This window comes from Gymnogyps californianus, chromosome 20 (genome assembly GCF_018139145.2).
Source record: "Gymnogyps californianus isolate 813 chromosome 20, ASM1813914v2, whole genome shotgun sequence".
Taxonomy (NCBI): domain Eukaryota; kingdom Metazoa; phylum Chordata; class Aves; order Accipitriformes; family Cathartidae; genus Gymnogyps; species Gymnogyps californianus.
In genome coordinates this window covers 12,939,924-12,955,237 of record NC_059490.1, presented here as the reverse complement: position 1 = coordinate 12,955,237, position 15,314 = coordinate 12,939,924, and the positions used below count along the sequence as shown (strand labels likewise).

General features: G+C 39.9%; 1 protein-coding gene across 1 annotated transcript in view; it reads right to left on the bottom strand.

Annotated features, from left to right (window-relative positions):
• The window catches only part of PITPNM3 (PITPNM family member 3), a 96,311-nt gene that overhangs the window by 62,416 nt on the left and 18,581 nt on the right, over window positions 1–15,314 (bottom strand). Inside the window, exon 3 of the mRNA XM_050909218.1 lies at window positions 13,203–13,310. Within this exon, the coding sequence (XP_050765175.1) occupies window positions 13,203–13,310 (108 nt within the window). The remainder of the gene's footprint in view (window positions 1–13,202; window positions 13,311–15,314) is intronic.

The window sequence follows — 15,314 nt, the reverse complement described above, 5'->3', positions numbered from 1 at the left end:
CAGTGAGATATTAGGGGGATCCTTCTTCCCCACACATGCAGTCTTGCAACATTAGCTACTGGACTGCCAGTAGGCTTTATGGTATGCATGACTTTCTCCGTTCTAATCATCTGAATTCATTTAACAACATAACCATGCCACTGGAACAAACAACGTTCATGCTCCACTTCAGAATGTGGCTTCCGCCCCAGCAAGAGTACTGTGAAATTTAACTTCTGAATAGAAAAATCCGTTTTGTTAATATTTTTTTTAAAATGCCATGGCAAATGTAACACTGGTGTGAGCAAAATTATGTCAAACTTGGGAAAGTAGGGGGAGAGGAAAGGAGGTAATATACCTACAGATGGTATGACCCTCTGGATGGGAATGGCAGCCAGGGAAACTCTAGGCCCAATGAAACTGATGCAAGAACACATGCTGATTTCAGCATGAGGACCGGATCTTAATACAAATCAAAAAAGGAAAAGGGAATCTGTGGAGGGACTGCAAGGAAAGCAATACTCTCTGCAGCAGGACTCAGCTCTCAGCTAAAAAATATCTTAGCGGCTAGTTTAAGCTTACTCCATTTTGCATGTATTTGCTGAGCTGTATTCTAGAACATACAGCATCACAAAATTAAATGACAGCAGTTGCAGAACACTGGTAACCTGCCCTAGTGTGAACTGCTACCATGGATGATTTGCAGAAATCGAATTCACTGCTTCTCTCTAAAACCTGATGCTAGAAGTAAATATGTTCTTTATGCAAGCTATCTGATGTGTTTGGAACGCTGTTGACTATTCTAGTTTCCATCCTTCCCTTCCACTGTTCACTCCACTAAGCCAAATTTTCTGTTTGCCATTCTTCACATTATTAGGCAGTGGCAGATGCTATTGCAATAAATTTAATAGCAGCGTAAACACTACAGTCAGCTATGTACAAACACCCTTTAATTAATTATATGACTCTAGGAGGACATGACATGGAGGGGGAGATCACATGCTACTGGGGGGAAGGAAGAGAGCAGTTTGTTTACACAGAACATTCACTGTGGACAAAATTAGGTAAGGCAGCCTTCAGAGGAGAGAGAGAGAGATAAACACTAGTACAAGGTAAAAATCAGCATACTGAAAGCAGAGTCATGAGGGTGTAGAGATTCTTCTGTTATATTGTGTGTTTTGACCATTGTATAAATGTTGGAGAACCTTTGAGATGCATGGCAGATGTAGCAAAGGAGACTGAATCAGTGAGCCAATGAAAAATGAGACCAGATGAAGAGCTTGCTAAAAACATCTTAACGTGCACCCAGTCTTGCACAGAAACGCTAGTTTTCTGTAGGAGTTTAATGCATCCAACTCAACATAGCTCACAATTTCAGATACTATGGGTTAGTATCCACATCACAACTGACACGTATCTTAACAAAAAGTCTAAACCATTCAATGCAAAAAATTAACCATTCCCGTTTAAGTGGAAAATGCTAATTCACAGCCAAGTTGGCATATCTGCAACATTTTCTCTTTATTCTCTTGACCTAATCATCAAATCTAACTTTTTTTTAAACATTAGAAATGAAAAATTCAACAAAACAATTACGACCCACATATAATTACGCTGAAAAGAAATTAGCTGATTCCATCTCTACAGGTTTTATACAGAGGAAAGAATCAAGTGAGAAGGAAATATATATATTTCACATTATTATACAAGGAAATTAAACAAATATACAAATTATACAAGGAAAGAAAACGAGAGAAAAAAAATATACTCCAATCTTGCCTGAAAAAACTGACCTTAAAAATCAAATTAACAGCTGCCTTCCTGCCATACTTTGCAGTTAACTCAGGGCTGATTACTAGCATCTTGGCAGTTTTCCTTGCCAAAGGTGTGTTTAACCATTGCACAGGGAGCTGCAGGCTCTGCTTTACTCCTAACCAAGCACCATATGTACAGATTTAAACACTGTACAAGCTTTATTATTGACTTAAACCAAGATTATTTTTATTTTACAAGAAACAATAGACGGTTTTCAGACTACAGTGTCTTTCTCCTTCTGCAAAAACATCAGTCTGGAGAGTGATGTAGCTAAACTCTCCTCTTACACTTAGGCTTTGTACCCACTTAGCAACAATCCAGTTGAAAGTCTGAAGAAGACAAACCTCCTGAAGTTGATTCATTACTTCTCTCTCATGTTAACGTTTCTCCATAATACATGACTGGTTAGACTCTTAATTTGATTGAAAGATAAAGCAATACCGTTCCACAGCCAAATTAAGAACTGCTTATGCCCTATTAAGTAATAAAATAGTAATTACTTTCTGATTCACTTCCCTATCTCTACCTTCCACTGAGAGCGCTAAATTTTTGTAAATTAGGGTAAATTTCTGCAGCAGCTGTCAGTGTCTGGTGTTGTCTTACCCTGTGCTGCATCAAGTTAGTCCAACCAGAGATTCAAGAGGTCTGGGACAAGGACAAAGGCATTTGCATAAGTGCTTAATGCTCTTGAATGCCCAATACAATTTATGGGAGCTCAGTGCACTTTGAAAAGCTAGCCCTTGTGAACAGTCCACTCAAAAGCAAACCAAACCAAAACAAACTTTCTCAAAACAGAAGAAGAATCACTGTCATCGAGTTAAGTCTTTACAGCAGCCTTGTGCACACAAGACAACAGAAAAGATGAATTCCAAGTAGTGGAACAAAAGCTGTTGTGAATCCTAGGGCTTTAGAATTGCAACAGCAGCACCAAACAGAAGGGTGCCCAATGTACTATTGTGGAAGTAGCCAGTGACTGACCATCCCTTCCACGCAGTAAGTCTCTGCTAAAAGCTACTAGGACAGATTCTGCTCTCCATTTTACTGCTCTAAGTCCAGTTTCTTCAGCGGGGTAACTCTCTTGACAGTAGTCTTTGCAAAGGATCAAAGGGTACTTGCATCAAAAGGCATTGCAATTGGGAGATGACTGCTGCACATTTTCTGGAAGCATGAATATGTTAAAATGCTTGTTTCAAATTAGTGTGAAATACAATAGTATAATTGGACAATGCTCTTAGTCATAGAATCATAGAATGGTTTGGATTGGAAGGGATCTTAAAGATCATCTAGTTCCAAACCCCCTGCCATGGAGTCATATGGTTTAGTTTAGGTAGTCCTGTGCGGAGCAGGAAGTTGCACTTGATGATCCTTATGTGTCCCTTCCAACTTGAAATATTCTATGATTCTATGAATTAGCTTACTCCACAGATGTATATTAAACTTAATCTTAACTAAAAACATTATTCTAGTCTTCCAGTGCCTTGTAGACACTATGACAGGAGAACAGAAATAGCAGTTGACAGAATCAACAGGAAATTGCTCCATCATCTCTTAGAAATGTCCTGCTTCACATATAAACCAGGCTTTTTTTCCCCTTATGCTAGATGGAAAAAGATGAGATCCAAAAGATATGATATCAGAGAGTTTAAAAAAAAAAATCATCATTCAGTGATGTATTTACTGTACTTAAGATCTCAGGAAATATTTTTTTAAAGGAGAGTTCCAAAGAATGGCTGGAGTGGTGGGGAGTCATAGTGCATGCTGTGAATTCAACAGAATTTTATGGTCTACCATTCATAAGCCACAGTCTTTGGAGAACAATTCTTTGTAATTTTTAAGGTAAGAAGCACAGAATCTGTAATTTTAAAAAATCAGTAGGAATTGCACAGCTCAGTCCTAGGTGGCATAGAAAGGGCAGGAATTGCAGGTTTCCATACACAGACCTAACAACTTGCCCAATAGTAGCACCTCCCAGCTCCAAACTACTATCTTGTAACGGGCTGGATGTGAAGAATAGAAGTTTAATCTAAACCAACAATTCAAATAAGTCCCAGAAAGACAGCGATATTACTGTCAGCACTATTTTCCAGATAGAAAATCAATGTATTAAAAGATTAAAAGATCTGAGTAACCTGGTTTTGTGCAATGGGACCAAGAAAGGCCTTTCACTCACCTGATATGAAAATTTCCAGTTGTGAAAGCTGATCATGTCCATCTATTTTGCTGGTTACCAGTAAAGCAATCCATCAGTCTGTATGTGTGGCATATGAAGCACAGGAAAAGTGAATTTCACAGGCATTTTACAGTCAGTTATGTTTTAAACAACTAAAAATTAAATTGCATTTCGTCAATTGCCTACCTGAGAATTCATCCTCATTTGAAGCATTGTAATTCAACCAGCTGGATTTGCAGCATAAAATAGTAGCATATTGCTGACAAAATTGACTAATGGCTCTTAAAATTTAATTAGGGTGAATTACATCAATAGCCATCCTTTGTGGCAAGCTGTATTACGGAAATTACATTGTTATTTGTTTGCTTGCTTGCTTTATAGTCTACAAAAATACCACTAATGCCAGCCTCTTTTTTTTTTTTTTTTTTTTTTTTTTTTTTAAGATCAAGATCTTCATATTGCAGAAATAAGGTTGCAAGCCCAGGGTATGCAGCAGATTTTAGAATGTCTTCTTGGCTTCAGGCGTCAGAAGCATATTGACAATTCCAATCCTACCAATTTAAGGATGCTGTGATTGGGGAACGAAAGATGACTGCCTTAAGTCTGTTGTACAAATTAAGTTTCAAAACAAAGAAACAGTCACGGTTCATTGGGGTTTTGCCTGTTTCACTTTTTTTTGGTGTGCATTTGTGGGTTTTTTAATGTTTACATTTTGGAAAATGCAAATGTATTAAAACCAAAACTATCCACAGAAATGTGACTTTTTTTTTCCCCAGGAAGACTTCAAAAGAGACAAACTCACTGCAAAACAGCCAACAGCCAAGTGTTTATGGAACCCTTCTAAAAGAAGCCCAAGTTCAAGCCCCTGTTACAAATATGGTAGAACTGGAATTTAAACCATTTTACAGACAAGTAAAGCAATTGTATTGGGTTTACACAGCAAGGTCCTGGTAGCAGGGGGGCTAGAGGGGTGACTTCTGTGAGAACACAAAAGGAGCTGTCCCCATGTCCAACAGAGCCAGCTCCAGCACGGACCCACCACTGCCCAAAGCTGAGCCCATCAGCAACGCTGGTAGTGCCTCTGTGATAACATATTTAAGAAGGGGTAAAAAGTGCTGTGCAACAACTGTGAGAGAGAGAAGTGAGAAAATGTGAGAGAAACAACTCCGCAGACACCAAAGTCAGTGAAGAAGGAGGGGGAGGCGGTGCTCCAGGCGCCAGAGCAGAGATTCCCCTGCAGCCCATGGGGAAGACCATGGTGAGGCAGGCTGTCCCCCTGCAGCCCATGGAGGTCCACGGTGGAGCAGATATCCACCTGCAGCCCGTGGAGGACCCCGCGCTGGAGCAAGCAGATGCCCAAAGGAGGCTGTGACCCCGTGGGAAGCCCGCGCTGGAGCAGGCTCCTGCAGGAACTGTGGCCCACGGAGAGGAGCCCATTCTGGAGCAGGTTTGCTGGCAGGAGCTGTGGCCCATGGGGGACCCACAGGGGACCCACGCTGGAGCAGTCCTTTCCTGAACAACTGCAGCCCATGGAAAGGGCCCATGCTGCAGCAGTTCTTGAAGAACTGCAGCCTGTGGGAAGGACCCACATTGGTAAAGTTTATGAAGGATTGTATACCATGGGAGGGATCCCAGGCTGGAGCAGGGGAAGAGCATGGGGATGAAGGAGCAGCAGAGACAAAGTGTTAAGAACTGACCGCAACCCTTGCTCCCCATCTCCTTGCATCACTCCGGGAGGGGGGAGGAGGTAGAAGAGTTGGGAATGAAGTCGAGCCTGGGAAGTAGGGAAGAGTTGGGGGAAGGTGTTTTTAGTTTTATTTCGCACTAGCCTACTCTGTTACAATTAATTGGCAATAAATTAAATTGATTTCCCCAAGTCGAGTCTGTTTTGCCTGTAATGGTAACTGGTAAGTAACCTCCATGCCCTTATCTCAACCCACAAGCTTTTCTTTGTATTTTCTCCCCCTGTTCTGCTGAGAAGGGGGAGTGATAGAGCAGCTTAGTGGGACCAAAAAAAATTGTCTTTAAAATATAAATGTACTTTCCATAGCAAAGGGTGGAATGATGAATCAAGAGAGAACAGTGAAATCTGTAAATATCCCATATGAATTTATAATGGTTACTTCAGAATCCGGGATCTGAAACCAAATCCCCTTCAACCAGCTGAGGGCAATGGAGGCTATTATCACCCATCCCTTTGGAACAGTTTTCACCTCTCACAATGGACCAACTGACCCTGTAGAGCTTCCTTTCATATGGTATACTACTCCACTTCAGTCTTGAAAGCTCTTGTTTGGGTACTCTGGATAATAGCCTGGTTGATTTCTCTCTTCAGTGGGCCAGACAACCACTTCACACACTCATGAACAAAACCTTGTATGACTACAATCTTCTAATTCTCCGTGGTCTTTTCATGATGTGGCAGTCATTCTAGACACCAAGATTTCTGAATTCTCTACGTGCAAAAAAAGTGACCGAGAAGAAAAAGGTCCTCCAAATCATTCAAAAGATATGACCTACTTGAAAGGAGATTGCTATCCTCTTAGGTGTACCCTTGCACTAGAATCATCAATATGACCATCTTATCATAAGGAGATGCACAGTTCACAATGAATTCCTGTTCCCAAATTCCAGCCTCTGGGACCAGCTCCAGTTGTTCTTCTGTGCTACCAGGACACCTTGTTCTTATATAGCACCATTGTCCCAAAAATCAGGGTTCTTTCACCCAGTGTGCAAAATAGCCAATTAACACACAGAGTCGAGGTATTTGTTTATTTCATGTCTGCGCAGAGATGGGTGCTAGGTGGTAACTCCACAAAGCTAGCACACCCGGTTAACACACGGTGGACATTTTATACTGTTTGACCATTCGTTATCAGGACAATACTGTTTACACGTAATCTTTCAAGATTCTTATTGGTCCCCGTAGTCCTTGGTTTCATTTAAAGGTACAGAGTTTCCTTTTTCTACCACGCATGCTCAGAGAGGAAGGGGCTTCTGTGAGTAACGGGCTTCTACGTTTGTGGGTGTGATTCTAAGTATTCTAATGAGACAGTTCATTTAAAGGGTAACTTAACTCCACAATACTGCTGAGTCTGTTTCAAAGTTATCTAAGTAATGTTGATTAGCTACTGTCTGTTTGCATCCTCCTTCAAGATGCACCAGCTATATCGGCCTTCAGAACATCCTGAAGTGATCAGCCGTCCTTTTGTAATCCTCTATATACATATAAGATAAGATTACTTCATGCGTGACAGCTTACGTATTACAGCACTGCATAGCCCAATAAATCAACGCAAGTTACAAGTTTACACAAACATATCCTCATAGTTGGGGGTGAAGAAAGGTTAAAAAAATCCCACATTTTCAAACGTGATCTATAGTAGATAACTCAATAAAGTATATGTCTCAATATGCTTGAGTATGAGCTGCATGGAAGACCACAGAGCGTCAGAAGAGATGAATGAAAAGAATGAAGAAGTCTTGACTACCAAACTCCTGCCTAGGACACAAATCTACTCTGCACCAAGTGTAGGCACATTAATTTCACTTAAGTTGGACCAACCTCAAAGCAGAGGAGCTTCAGGCACCTGAACAAGAATGAAACAAATCAAACAGAAGGTAATAGGTGATTAAAATCCCTGCATTTAAGCACGAACTGCTTAAAAACACACACATGCAAAATCAGTTGTCACAAGAGGTATTAGTCACTCTAATTTTCATCAACTTTTCAGTTAGACTATTTTAAAAGGCAGCAAAGCACTCACCACATTCATGCTAGCATAAAAACCAGTTATTTTGTGAGGTATGTCAAGCATTGACATACAGTTAGAAAACAAGGGTCTAATTATTAATAGAGTAGCCACTATGCAGTCATGATCCATTTTCCTTTTACTGCAATTAAATACAAATGATGTCTGTCAGGATCAAAAGTGTTTCATCAATAAGAAGCCAAATTCTACGTTTTGCCTTATGTGCAATAATATATACCACAGTCACTTTATTGGGACTCCATGCAGTAATCAAGCACAGAATTTGGCTCTTTTAACAGAGTAGCTAGGGGTTGTCTCTGGAATAGAAATCTGCAGAATGATACTGTTGTAACCAGGGCCTTAAATACACCAGTTCTCAAACACAAGGTAAGCATCTTTCCCTCGCTTCAACGATAGCCACACCTATCAAAGATTTACCTCCATAAACATGTAGTGATAATGACTGCACTGAGACACAGCAGTACCTCAACGTTAAAGCCACTCAGACGCTTGAACAAAACACTTTTTTTTGTTTCTCCAAACAAAATCTGGAGAAAACAAACAGTAACTAGGAAATGCTAAAAAGACCACTCCATTTCAACACAGCTGCCTTTCCCATCCTGCCATGATCAGTCGGTCCTGGTTGGAGTATTTCACTATACCAAGAAACAGCAGCAAGAGCACAACCTGCAGTGAAAGGAACATTACTATGGTCATGAAAAGGATGCATATCTTTGTTGATCAGCTCCACTGCTTGTGTGGTCATTATGCAAGTGCCCTAGCCATTGCAAAATTTTTCCACAATTGTACCAAGGTCAACTATAGGTGGAATTCTGTTATTTTCCTTGCTGCACGACACATGCAGCATATACAGCTGGTGTACAGAAGACCTTTCTCCTTTCCAGACACCACCTACATCATCTCTCAGTGAAAGAAGGCAGTACAAGAAAAGCAAAGTCTAGCAACTTTTGCCTAGAAGAAACCTCCCTGGCATTTCTGGTAAGACGGCCAGGAATCAGAGCTGTCCAGCAATGGTTGTTGGCTCACTGAGGACAGGCAGAAAACTAGAGTGCCACAGACAAAAGCAGAAACTCAACACAAGAAAAACTGTAAAGCTTGCGTGTTTTATTAGATCTGATGCAAAAACAGAGGCCTGAAGTTGCAATGTAGCCTGCACAAGTTTATGCACAGCAGCTGTCTGTGGCAACAATCCAGAAAATGCCAGCTGCTTCTGCTCACCAGTTAGGAAGGCAGAGGTGAATAAAATTCCCCAGTGTGGAAGTCACCAGCTCGGGAAGGGCAATCTGATCTACTAAAGCTGCAGAACAACACAACCTTTTTCTCACTGCAGTTCAATGTAATTAAAGCTGGTTCATGTTCATGGATGTGTGATGATGGTCAGCTGGCAAAGCCCAGATACGTTGGCATTGAACTGCATTGCCCATTCCTTGACAGCTGCATGTTTCTTTTACTCTTTAGAAAAATAAGATGGATTGGGGGGGGACACGACACATGGAAGGGAGGTGACAAAATGAAGGGCGAAGAGCAGTAAAGCCTGCTGTCTGCACATGGAGACACAATCATAGCAGGACTGCTCATCTCCAACTGCAATGGCAAGCACTTATCTCCCTACGGAGCTCTGTGGTTCTTCATCCATTTCAGATATTTCTGGATTCCCTCATACTTTAATTTGCATGTGTGAGAGACAAGAAAAAAGAAATGGTATGTTAAACTCTTACACTTTCCAGCTCCCAAGTCCACATTTTAAAAAGGCCAAATATAACAAGAGACGGGCAACTGAGGGAGAGAGGACAACCCTACTATTCAAGTGACCTTATTTTAAGTCTTATGCAGGTTTGGTCTCAGACAAACATGTCTTGACCTCACAGGTAATGTGTACTCCAGCTATGGCATTTTTTCCTGAGGATTTCACCCTTTGAAATGCTGACACAGGTTTAAGTTTACATGTCGATTACTAGCTTAGATTGAATGACATATTTCTTCTGTAACAAGTATTTGCCTGGATTGTCAGTTAAAATGTATAGTAACCTAATTTCCCGCTATAAAGAAACTCAAGTAATGAAATACAAAGCACATATTGAATTAAAAGTATACAAATAGTCTTTGCTGCATTTGCAAAGACTTCTTCACCTTCACTGCACTGTGTCAAGAGTACAAAAACAAACCAAGAACTTCAACCTTACAAACATTAACAATATATACTTAAAGTAAGGATATGAACTCAAGATAGCTGGAAGAAATGCAAAGCACTGAAATCCAACAGGCTGAATTTGTTCCTAGTGCTCAGTAGATGCAATTTTCTTTAACATAACGGACAGATACTTTGCACCAGGAGTGAATTTAAATGCATGACTATGATGTGTGAAAATGCTTTAGTTCCACAACAGGGAAGGCATCTGCATCAACATAATTTATGCAGCTGTATGAGTTTTTAATTCAGCTTGATTGCTGTTTGTGTTATTTTCTGTAATGAAAACTTAATAAATTTAAATGCTGCTGCCAGTTTTCCCCCAAAGACTTATTTCTACCTCTGATGAGAAAGGTTGTGCTGGTCAAGTGCTCTCAGTCGTACTTACTAAGAATCAATGATTGAATTAAATTATATACTTGCCATTTATAAAGTTCCTGAGGACCTTGTCTGTCTCACATTGGAACTGTAACATCACTTAAGTAAGCAGCATCCAGTGGGTCTTCAGCTATGCCCAGAGCACACTGCATCTTCTCAGACATCTTCATTTGTTGAAAGAGCCCATAATTATGTGCTTTATTAATCAATTTATTAAACCATGAAAAAGAACCAGTGCTCTGCTCTCTGCACAGGCACCTAGCAAAACCACTGGCCCTAGAGACCGACTGAATTGTAACAAAGCTCTCTGCAACCAAAGCCAATGAACTCATCATTCTCTGAGAGCCGTAAGTAAATCCAGCTGGGGGGGGAAGGGGGGAAGTCTCCCTGAATCAGCAGACCATACTCCTCAGATCTTTCCATTGAACGAGTGAAGTACCCTGGGAAAGAAGCCATATAGGACATCTTTCTCTTTTCTACATAATGTTTTTAAAGAGCGAATCCAGCTTTACCTGAACTTCTAATTTTCTACTATGTACAATTGGGCTAAAGCTGAAATATCTTTCTACTGTGGCACAGAACACAACATAGTCTTCCTTCAAACATCCTCCTCCTTCCCTCTTTGCCTTCATCATTTGTATCTGACGGTTGCTAATCACAGACTTTTCTAAAATTGCTGAATCAGTAACACTTGTTAAGCTATAACAAAAGCATTGTACAATTATCTGCACTAACAACACTGCAATGCAACCTATCAGCAGACATTTCCATGAAGATACAGATGAGCACATGTAGAGAAAAAAAAGAAAAAATAATAATTAAAAAAAAAGAATAATCAACAAGTAGCTAATCAATAGGACTAAATCTGAGAGTGTAAGGTGGCAGAGGAAAGAAGGAAATGCACATAAGTGCCTCACCTGTTTAGAAATCTGATGTATTTAGCAGGGGTGCCTCAGGGAAAACTTCTAACTGGCAGTGTGCATTACAGCCAGAACTCTACTTTCTTTTGCATTACTGAAGCAGTGAAATCACATTCTGGCATAATGAGATATGGTACATGTAATACTGGCTCAGACTTGTACTAGCCCAGTTCTTAATGACTTCAGTCCTTGCCTGACATCTCTATTCAAGAATGGTCAAAATCAGCACAATGAACCATGACCTAAAAGCCATAGTACGCTTGCAGCATACGTGAAGCAGTATCAGAATGTAGATGCATCTTACACATAGGCCAATTCATCAAATACATTGAGTTAGGTACACTGGCTCTAAAGCCTCTTCTAACAGCTGTGTGTGAACAGAAATGAAGTAAAAGAAGAGAATGGGTGAGAATTCTTTCTTTTACAAAACATCACAGAGAATTAGATTAAATGAAAATAGAAACCCTTTGTATGAAGAAGGATGGACTATAACTCAGAGGACTGCTTCATTTGTTTCTGCACAGATCTTCCATGCAGCCCTGGGTCTCACATTCTCTTTGCTACAGCTATTCAACTGCATAATGCAAACAAATAATCCTTTTACCAGCCTTGTTTCTTAACAGCAGAAACCCTTAAAAACAGTGTCTTACAACTCCTTCCTTAGTACCCAACACAAAGGGCACTACGAAAAAAAACAAACAAAACCATTCTCATATAATGGGTGCTAAAATGAAAATAAGCATTCTAAATCTTTGCCAGCCCTGAAAGAAATAGAGAAATATCTGCAAGAATGCAAGGATAGCTGGTTCTTGGCAAGTCATTTAGAAGATTAACTCATATTTGATGCAATACTGTATTAATTTTTCTTGCTACTTTGTAGCAGAGAAAATGACATATTTACAACACATATAGTATCTCTTACAAATTGCCATTGAATCTCTGACTCCAAATGAAGTTACCAAGCAACATGAGGCCTTGATATTTTTGTCAAGAGCAAATGCAAAACAGAGAAGTTTTTTCTTCTCTAATTACCTATTGAACAATTGTAAACACACTGTGTGTATTGTGTCTACCTGTCACTTCAATACTATCAAAATAAATCATTCTCATGGTAGGTAATCAAGAAGTTTGTGACTCAGATAAATATTACTTTTATGTACCTGTATATTAAAATAGACCTGTTCACAGCTATCTTCAGGATTGACTACATGTAGCAAATCCATAAAGAAAAGCCTCCTGAAAAGGCTCTTAAAATGGACAAATCCATCAAATTCTTTAAAAAGTTAGATTAATTAACAAGCACCATCATACATGAGCCCCATATCACCGATGGGTAAGGAAGTTAGGTCCTTCTCTCTCCCTAAAGTCAATGAGGTAATTTTAATTTTCAAACGGCTAGGCAATTTAGGAGCCAAAGTAACAATTAAAGGAAGACTGCTTAGGCTTTTGTCCTAGGTACCAGATTCTTACTGGTGTATCAGTGCCCATTTCCCGCTCATTTCAGTGGCACACAGTTACCTAAATGTTTACCTAAAACTGGCCCCAAATACTCCTGAAAGTACGTGTTCCCTTGAAAATTCGAGATAATGGTTTGCTGACTTTAAGGAGCAAAATAATCCAGTGACAATGACCAACAAGTTTCTTCGTATGTTGATTACAGGAAACATGCAAAACATGAGCTGTGGTGTTGTAATCTATCTCGTAGTTGTTGAGCTGAGTCCAACATTGACTTCCCACTGAAGTCAATAAATTTGTATCACCTGGCCTGCCAGAGAAGTAGTTTCCTCCTGAAGGAGATCGTTGCAATTCATTTCCGAGCACTAAAATACAGCTTACACTTCTATGTAAATCTTTTAACTATGGGATGCTGTAAATGATATTTCTGTTGCGTATTTACATAATATCTGACAACTAATTGCTTCAGTAGTCAGATTTTCTTGTTAACTTTAAATTAATATGTAAGGCAAGCTAAACATTACCTTGATTTTCTTCCAGCTTCCCAATTGTTTCTATCTGCTCAACAAGGTCATTTGAGTTCCACTGGCTCATGCCTATGAGAATGGCACTTTTTCCTTCCACCATCTCTTCTGTAGGAGGAAAAAGGAGAACAGAATAAATTGCAGTGATGAACAGGAGAAAAAAGGCAGGGTGAGAACTAGTAATTGAGAGAGAAATAAACATTGATCATGGTCCCTAATAGGAATATATAACAGGTTAGCATATGCAGGACTCTCCAGGGAAGCTTCTTGCTTACTGATATGACCTACAGCGTACCTACATGCTTCATATATTGTGTGCAGGAAAATCATGGAAAAGAGAGGACTGTCTGAATTTTTGCTCTTACCTTGAGCACTCACTTAAAAACAAAATGTATAATAAATCACTTCGAGTGTTTAATATCAAGTAACAGAATTAGTCAGAATTCTTCCCCCCTCCTGGAAAAAATCCGTAAGTTTTTACCTTTTTTTTTTTTTTTTTACTTTTACTTCAGAACATTCAAAAGGCAGAGCAGAGGGAAGAATGACCAGTTTAAGGCTTTTCAAGCATGTTTTTTCCCCTTTTATCAAAGCCACCTGTGCTACACAAAGCTTTAAATTTTCATCCAGGGACACAGAGACATAATGGAATGGCACCAAGCCCACAGCACAGAGAACAGCCTCTTTTATTGGGATCCCATCCAGGGAGGGGCTGGGAAAAGCTGAAAGCACAAAACACAAGCCACAGATATTCTCTCTCTTAAAAAAACCCAAAAGACAAACAGGCCTAGAAGCTGTAGGAAAACATTTTCCTTCAATTTAACAGCTGTTTGGCAAGAAGGGTGCATTAGTCCTTTCTGAATAGCCCTCAAGACCTCTTTAAGGCCTAACAGTGGTGAGTGTCAGGCTGACAGGTGAGACACGTTATCCACAGATAAAATGGGGTGATAATGGTTTTCCCCTGTAGCTTTTTTTTTTCTCCTCCTCCTTTGTTCTTCTTGAACGAAGTTCAGTGTTGGCATTGCAAGACAAAGGAGCAGCACAGCAGATGGCTTTTACCATCAGTAGATGCATGCAGCATGCATTTATAGCAGTGAAAAAGAACTGAAAGCAACTGAAATAGGTGTGCCTCCATGGCTGTGTTTTGAAAGATGTGTCTTCTGCTTAAAGGTTTTGGGGGGGGTGGGGTGGTGTTTGCCTGTCTGTTTTGGAAGTCTGATAAAATGGCCAAATGGGAATGTGCAGGCTTCTTTGAGCAGCTTTTCAAATCTGAGAAAAAAATCCTAGTTAATCAGTGGAATTTCATACTCTGACCATTTTGTGAAGATGTATTCAGCTGTAACTTTCATCTTCTGTGATCAAACAAAGGTATATTGCAGTTAAATGATAGCGTAGTTTCCTGCATCAAATATCACTAGTTAGCAACATGTTGAGATGTAGCTGTACTTTTAAAAATGCTTATTGTTTGTATTATAGTAGAACCTATGGATTTCAAAGAGGCTGGGAAATGCATTCAGTTTGCAGATGAGAAGCTTGAAGCAGAAAGCCCAAATGCTCTCAAGTTTTGTGTATAGCTTCACTTAAGAAAGCCAATGTTTCATCTACAAGTGATCATGTTTTTGCAGTGACAAAGTGCAAGACGAATGCATGGAGAGGCAAAAGCCTTACAGGTTTCAGTGGGATCTCCATGCATGTGGGATCTCTCTGTTTTGGTGGGTTCTTTGTAGAAGAACCAGCATTCTCTTTCCTATTTCATAGATGCAGCAGTCAGGCACAACCAGTCCTTAAGTAGTAGAGACTTGAACTTTCAAGGGTATTTTGGTTGGATTTGTAATCTGGTAGATCTGTATGTAGGTAGCAAGTCTAACAGTCACCTTTGCAAGTGTGAAACTCGTGTTCTCTTTCAGTAGAGAGTAACCTTTTCAGAAACAAACATTTAAATCTCCTGTAGGTTAAATGTGATTAAAGCAGGCTCTAGTCTTCAGTGTTGCTCCTGAACAACTGTTCAGGTCTGTGAACAGTTTTGGAATGTATTTGGGAGACAATGGTGTAGCCTAAAAATTCCAACTCTTTTTCATCAATCCCAGTTTACTCTCAGTCCCAGGACTGTTAGAA